General features: G+C 57.2%; 1 protein-coding gene across 1 annotated transcript; it reads left to right on the top strand.

The window, feature by feature from the left end:
* Window positions 1–4: 4 nt before the first annotated feature.
* Window positions 5–476, top strand: LOC104917375 (signal recognition particle receptor subunit alpha homolog; the record flags this gene model as incomplete). The annotated part of the gene is made up of 1 exon (XM_010728559.1): window positions 5–476. A coding segment is annotated over exon 1 (472 nt), but the record flags the coding sequence as incomplete, so codon positions are not given.
* Window positions 477–486: the final 10 nt, after the last annotated feature.

The following is a 486-nucleotide window of genomic DNA, read 5'->3' on the forward strand; positions in this document are numbered from 1 at the left end:
CGTGATGAGCTTCTGCGGTGTGAACGGGGTGGGCAAATCGACCAATCTGGCCAAAATTTGCTTCTGGCTGATCGAGAACAATCTGAGCGTGCTGATTGCGGCCTGCGACACGTTCCGTGCCGGTGCAGTGGAACAGTTGCGAACGCATATGCGCCACCTAAACGCGCTGCATCCGCCGGAGAAGCACGGTGGCCGCAACATGGTACAGCTGTACGAGAAGGGCTACGGAAAGGATGCGGCCGGCATTGCGATGGAAGCGATTCGATACGCCAACGATAGCAAAATCGATGTCGTGCTGATCGACACGGCGGGCCGGATGCAGGACAATGAACCGTTGATGCGGGCGTTGGCGAAGCTGATCAAAGTGAACGAACCGGATCTGGTACTGTTCGTCGGCGAAGCGCTGGTTGGTAATGAGGCGGTTGATCAGCTGGTGAAGTTTAACCAGGCCCTGGCGGACTACTCCTCGAGCGATCGTCCACACAT

Source organism: Meleagris gallopavo, unplaced genomic scaffold (genome assembly GCF_000146605.3).
Source record: "Meleagris gallopavo isolate NT-WF06-2002-E0010 breed Aviagen turkey brand Nicholas breeding stock unplaced genomic scaffold, Turkey_5.1 ChrUn_random_deg7180001681506, whole genome shotgun sequence".
NCBI classification, from domain to species: Eukaryota; Metazoa; Chordata; class Aves; order Galliformes; family Phasianidae; genus Meleagris; species Meleagris gallopavo.